Source organism: Hordeum vulgare, chromosome 4H (genome assembly GCF_904849725.1).
Source record: "Hordeum vulgare subsp. vulgare chromosome 4H, MorexV3_pseudomolecules_assembly, whole genome shotgun sequence".
In the NCBI taxonomy this organism is placed as follows: Eukaryota; Viridiplantae; Streptophyta; class Magnoliopsida; order Poales; family Poaceae; genus Hordeum; species Hordeum vulgare.
The window spans coordinates 6408199-6414545 of NC_058521.1; the positions used below are offsets into that span (position 1 = coordinate 6408199).

The following is a 6347-nucleotide window of genomic DNA, read 5'->3' on the forward strand; positions in this document are numbered from 1 at the left end:
GACGCTGGCGGGGGCCTCGGGCCGGCCGAGAGATGGAGGCGGCGCCGGCGCACGGGAAACGGCAGGCGAGGCCACGGCGCGGCGACGGGGAGGCGCGGGGCGCGGGGCGGACGAGGTCGGCGGGGGAGCATCTCCTGGCGGCGCGGCGAGCACGGACGGGGAAAGCACGGCGCGGGGCAGACGAGGGACTCCGGCGGCGAGGCGAGCCGGCTCGGCCGGGGCTCGCGGGCAGGCGCAGGGAGGGACGCTGGTGAGCTCGCGAGGCGGCGAGGTCCGAGGGAGGAGCGCGACGGGGTGAGCACGGCGACATGACGGCTCGGGAGACAGCGACACGGGCGGCGGCCATGGCGCTTTAGCGACGGGAGAGGAGAGGGGCTGAGAGGGAGGAAGGAGGCGCTCGGGAGGATACGACGCACGGGAGGAAACAGGGAACGAGGGAGGAGCGGGCTAGGTCAGGGAGGGGAGGCTGGGCCTTGGGCCGGCTGGCCTGGGCTGGCTCCTCCCCCATTTGTTTTTTTTAAACTAGATTTTTTCCTTTTTTTTAAAAAAAAGGAAAAAAATCACAAGAACAGGTTTTAACAGAAAAATTTAAATAAAGAAAATGTCTTTTAACTACTTAAAAACATACCCCACTATAAGAAATAGTTTTGGGCATTTTTTTAAACGAATAAAAATAAACCTTTTGAAGAATAAAACTACCCCTTTACAAAAGAATAAAAATCAAACCCCTTTAAAGAATTAAATAAAAAACTCTTTATTTAAAGGATAAAATAAAAGCTCTTTAAAAGAGAAAATAAAATGAGACGGTTTTAAAATAAAACAAAAGGAGAATTAAACTAAAAACCAAGGGTTACCCCCACATTTAATAAAAGAACCCTTTTAATGAAAAAAAGAAGACGACCCCTTTTAAAATAGAGGTTTTAAAACGGGAAATCTTAGCAACCGCAAAAAAAAATACAAGAGGAGAGGAGGGGAGCAAATGTTTTAGGTCCTCGGTGCAAAAGGGTTTAGCGGTGGCTCTCACGCACGCACTCTCAACACGCCAACAAACGACGTCACACTCACAAAGCTCTAACACCCAACAACACGGCAACAAGCAACACCGTCAAAACATAGTTGACATGATGCCATGCATGATACGATGATGCAAACTACATGACCATGCAACGAATAAATCTAATCACACGACGGAAACGGAAATAAAGGGGAATCTTCTGGGCGTCGGCATCGGGCTGTCACATCCTCCTCCGTCGCGTGCTAGACGCGACTCCTCACTGGAGTGACATCGCCTATACATATTAGTCCACCACGCGTGGTGGCACTAGGAGTATCGTCGGCCAGTGCAGTATCCGGATGTCAACCCGCCTCGTGGCTGGCATGTGGATCCGCAAGAGATCCTTATTCCGGGAATGCCACATTTAGTGTGGCGCATGCCGAGGAGGTTCGCCGGCGTCGCGAGGCCCTCAGTCCGGAGCAGCGGTAGATGTGTGCCTACTCGCCAGACTCCCCCAACTGGGAGCGCTGGTTCGTGCTAGAGCACGAGGAGGAGCGCCGCCAGGGCGTTCACGTCGACCACGACGCTCCTCCGTCGCCACATGAGGTTCTGTCGCACGAGGAGGACGAAGAGGCGGCGTACCAAGCCGCCCTCGAGCGCGCCGTGCAGCAGGTGCTGGAGGCGAGCATGATCGAGGAGGAGGCCCAATGGGATGAGATGGAGCAAGCCCTCGCCTTGTCGGCGACACAGCTCAGTTCACGCCCCGCTCTTCGTCCCGCCTCCGCCACCACCGTCGCTTCCCATCGCTGAGCCCAAGGCGGAGCCGTAGCCCATGCCGACGCAGAAGCGCTCGCCGCCTCCACCCACTTGGTCGGACGAGCCTCGCGAGTGGGTAAGCGCGCCTCCGGTCCACTACGTCACGACGTCGGAGGAGGTGGAGGCACACCTTGAGCGCTGGAAGGCGCACTGACTCACCGAGGAGGAGGCTGACGACGAGCGACAGATGCTTTGGGAGCAGTTGTCGCACCGCTATGCATAGGCACTGCAGCTTGAGGAGGAGGAGGAGAGTGCGCCTGGCGATCCGCAATGCCGGCGCCTTAGCAGACGCCGGAGGAGGCTGTCCTAGCAGCGTACCAAGCGGCGTTCTGGTGGGCTGGCTCGGCTCCCGTCTTCACCAACTTCACCGGTGGCGATGGCGACGTCAAGGGCAACGACAAGGCCAACGACGTCTAGGGCAGCGTGAGGGTGTAGATTTTTTTATGTTTCAATTAATGTTTAATTATGTTTAAGTGGACTTAAGCCGACGGATGATCGACCACTATAATATTCCATTATGTTTATTTCTGGACCTGTTTTTTTTTTCTTTATACGCGGATAAATTTATGTCCGCCTTCCGTTAGGCGCTCAAGGCGACTCATATGAAAATGCGGATGCGCATGTTCGTATGACCGTTGTAAACGAACGAAAAACGAACAAAATACACGTTCATTTGGTCCTACGCGTTGGAATTGATTTTAAAAGATCATATTTGCAATGTCTGTTACTCTAACTGAACGGGAAAGCAGGGACGGCAATGTCGCTGTCCCAGCTATTAACACGCCACCACGTAAGCCTTGTTCGGTTCCTTCAAAATTGAAGGGGTTTGGAAGGATTGAAAGGGATTAAATCCCATACAAGTCAAATTCCTCCTCAATCCCATCCTCGATGGGATTAACCGAATAAGCCTTAAGGCCTCGTTTGGTTAAGCGGGATTGGGGAGGTTTTGGGAGGGATGGATTTCAGGGAATTGGGTGGATCCCTTTGTTTCACCCAATCCTCTCAAATCCCCGGGGCTTTGCTTTCACTAGTCCCCCGAGGAGGGTTTTGAAACACATGGATAGAAAGGGATTGAAGGGGAACGGAGGGGATTGGGCTAAATAAACCCCTCCTACCAAATGGGCGCCCGAGAATCTATGGGGTTTCTGGCCCTCCCAGGGATTTTTCTCGCAAAGCCCCGGGGATTGGACAGGATTAAGTGGAACAAAGGAATTCACCCAATCCCGTAAAATCTCTCTCCCTCAAAACCTCCTCAATCCCTCTTAACCAAACGAGGCCTAAGCCCTTGTTCGGTTCCTTTATATTTAAAAGGATTTGAAGGGGATTGACAGGGATTAAATCCCGTATAAATCAAATTCCACCTAAATTCCCTCCAATCCTCTTAGTCCCCTTAAGTGAACAAAGGCCAATATCCTCTCTCTCTCCCCCACCATCGGCCGCGAGCCATGTCGACCGTCGCCCGTCGCCCGCTCCGCCGCGCCCCCACTCGTCTCGTCGCCGCACGCACGTGGCCACCGCAGAGCTCGGCACACGCACGCTCCAAATCCCAAGCCCCCTTCCACACCCAATACCTTGCCTGGAATCCGCGTCCACGAGGCGAGCGCGAGAGGTCGCACTCTGACGCCACGCAACGCCGGGCGCCACCCGTCACCGCTACCGTGCCCCCGTAACCCGCGGACGCACACGATTCTTGCTCGATTTGGCCGGCCTCCTCCGTTTGCGTGTCGTCCTAATAACTAACTGCTTCACTCTCTCACTGCTCCCCTCTCCCTCCTCTCGCTTTCCGGTCCCTGGCTGACACACACATTAGCTCCTGCTGATCCGAGCAAAGATCCGTCCATGGAGGCCGAGTCGAGAAAGCTCCTCCTGCTCTGCCTCTGCTGCTTCGTCTTCCTCGCCACATCGGGTAAGCCAGCCACCAAAGTGCCTCCGCTTTCCGACCCATCGCCACTCCCCAGGAAGGAAGGAAGGAAGGAAGCTTTCCACTCCTTTTCCACCCGTAAAGCGCAGCTGTTTTAGCTTGTCTGGATTTCATCCATTCCCGCAGGCGCGCAGCCGCACATCGGCGTCAACTACGGCGAGGTGGCGGACAACCTGCCGCCGCCGGACGCGACGGCGAAGCTGCTCAAGTCCACCGCCATCACCAAGGTCCGCCTCTACGGCGTCGACGCGGGTCTCATCCGCGCGCTGGCCGGCACGGGCGTCTCCCTCGTGCTCGGCGTGGCCAACGGCGACATCCCCGCCATCGCCGCCGACCCCAACGCCGCCTCCGGCTGGCTGGCCGCCAACGTGCTGCCGTTCGTCCCGGCCTCGTCCATCTCCGTCGTCGCCGTCGGCAACGAGGTGCTCGAGTCCGGCGACGCCGCGCTCGCCGCCGCGCTGCTCCCGGCCATGCAGAACCTCCGCGCCGCAGCCGTCGCGGCCGGCGGCGCCGCCGCCGGGATCGGCTTCTCCACCGTCAACACCATGGCCGTGCTCGCGCAGTCCGACCCGCCGTCCGCCGGCGCGTTCCGCGCCGACGCGGCCGCGCAGCTGCAGCAGATCCTGGGCTTCCTCAGCCGCACCGGCGCGCCCTTCATGGTCAACCCCTACCCCTACTTCGCGTACCAGTCCGACCCGAGGCCCGACACGCTCGCCTTCTGCCTCTTCCAGCCCAACGCCGGCCGCGTCGACGCCGGCTCCAGGATCAGGTACGCCAACATGTTCGACGCGCAGGTCGACGCCGTCAAGTCGGCGCTGGGCCGCGCCGGGTACGGCGCCGTGGACATCGTGGTGGCCGAGACCGGGTGGCCGACCAAGGGCGACCCCGCGGAGGCCGGCGCCACCGTGGACAACGCCAGGGCCTACGTTTCCAACCTCGTCGCGCACCTCGGGTCCGGCGCCGGCACGCCGCTCATGCCGGGGAGGCCCGTGGACACGTACCTCTTCGCGCTCTACGACGAGGACCTCAAGCCCGGCCCGGCGTCCGAGCGGGCCTTCGGGCTCTACCACACCGACCTCACCATGGCGTACGACGCCGGCCTCACCTCGTCCGGCTCCGGCGCGGCCACCACGCCGACGACGCCGACGACGCCGAGCAAGGGGTCGGGGTCCGGGTGGTGCGTGGCGAGCGCGGGGGCGACGGAGGCGCAGCTGCAGACGGACATGGACTACGCGTGCTCGCAGGTGGGCGTGGACTGCGGCGCCATCCAGCCCGGGGGCGCGTGCTTCGAGCCCAACACGGTGCGCGCCCACGCCGCCTACGCCATGAACCAGCTCTACCAGGCCGCCGGCAGCCACCCATGGAACTGCGACTTCCGGCAGTCCGCCACCCTCACCTCCACCAACCCCAGTAAGCCTCCAATCCTTCCTTGCCACCTTCCATCGCCATTGCTCGCCGGACCATGCATCACGGGCAGGGCAGCAGAGCTTGTTCTTTGCCCTGCCAGTGCCAGCATTTGGCACTGCGCTGCCCACATGTGCATTGGTCCTTGATCGCCATTCACTCATTGTCCATTGCATCTGCCCACTGACAGTTAGTACTGGATGGAGTCCTACATCACTGTACCTCATTAACCATCCTCTGCGTTTTTACCGCCATGTCGAATGAATCAATCAAAGAGGCCACATACTAACCATGGTTGCGGTGGTTTGCTGCAGGCTACGGCTCGTGTGTCTTCACCGGAGGCCAATGATGCAATGCAACTCAACTCAAAAAATTCTTCCGGCCGTGATGGTGCGGTGAGCGCCATGATTGGATCGAATCATCATCGAGTAAAGCCACGAAACAGTGGGCGGTGGTTGTGCGCGGGATGCGTTGCTGCATACGCATCGCATCCCCCATGTTTTCATTTCGTTTCATTCCATATATCCTTGCAGCCGAGCAATTCTTTTTAGATCTAGAGATGGCGTGTGCTGTACGATGTACACGCCCAATCCTTTTCTACCTGCCTTGGTCTTGGTGTGTACTGTACAATGTACATGGGTGGTGTGTGGTGACGAGCTTTGTGTGCTTCGTGCGTGTGTGTGTGTGTGTGTTTGTGTGTACGCCCGTAACTTGGATTGCTGGTAGAGTGTTGTACGTAGTATTATTTGTTCGGCGTTCATGTGTAAGCATTTGACATTGAGCAATTGGATCTTGGTGCCTGAATCAGTGAATCTAGCCGATCTTCAATTGGGGAAGGGTCGCTGATGGTGGTGCGGCGTCATGTTTTGACGGCGTGGAGGCAATTAGTTCGTGGGATTACGGTTGTGGTTGGTCTGTGAGTTCGACCATGTGCTACTCTTGTCGGGATTCCGTTTGCCTTGTGCCACCTACCGATGCCCCGTGATTGGCTTGGCTGGCTGAGAGCTGAGTTGTTTGTGTACGCTCATCCTTTTTCCCCTTTTACTTTTTTTACAAAAAATGGCGCCATTGATTCGAATTAAAAACTTTCTATGGTATATACATTCCTACATAAGCATCTACAGTAGTGGACATCAAATCCGGGCCCTCAAACTCCACAAATCCGGGCCCTCAAACTCTCACGGACGAGACAAATCCGGGCCCTCAAACTCT

At 57.6% G+C, this 6347-nt stretch overlaps 1 protein-coding gene across 1 annotated transcript; it reads left to right on the forward strand.

The window, feature by feature from the left end:
• The first annotated feature begins 3369 nt into the window (after nucleotides 1-3369).
• On the forward strand, nucleotides 3370-5942 carry LOC123447030 (glucan endo-1,3-beta-glucosidase 7). Its single transcript, XM_045123584.1, has 3 exons — nucleotides 3370-3716; nucleotides 3858-5141; nucleotides 5450-5942. Exons 1-3 carry the CDS (start codon nucleotides 3650-3652, stop codon nucleotides 5482-5484), a joined length of 1386 nt encoding a protein of 461 aa, XP_044979519.1. The 5' UTR covers nucleotides 3370-3649; the 3' UTR covers nucleotides 5485-5942.
• The last annotated feature ends 405 nt before the right edge of the window (nucleotides 5943-6347 follow it).

What these genes read in the sequence shown, in the direction of transcription:
- LOC123447030 (XM_045123584.1), top strand. Translation starts at nt 3,650, where the DNA reads ATGGAGGCCGAGTCGAGAAAGCTCCTCCTGCTCTGCCTCTGCTGCTTC. An exon ending in CGTCTTCCTCGCCACATCGG is followed by an intron (nt 3,717 to 3,857) that starts GTAAGCCAGCCA and finishes CCATTCCCGCAG; the next exon opens with GCGCGCAGCCGCACATCGGC. An exon ending in CCTCACCTCCACCAACCCCA is followed by an intron (nt 5,142 to 5,449) that starts GTAAGCCTCCAA and finishes GGTTTGCTGCAG; the next exon opens with GCTACGGCTCGTGTGTCTTC.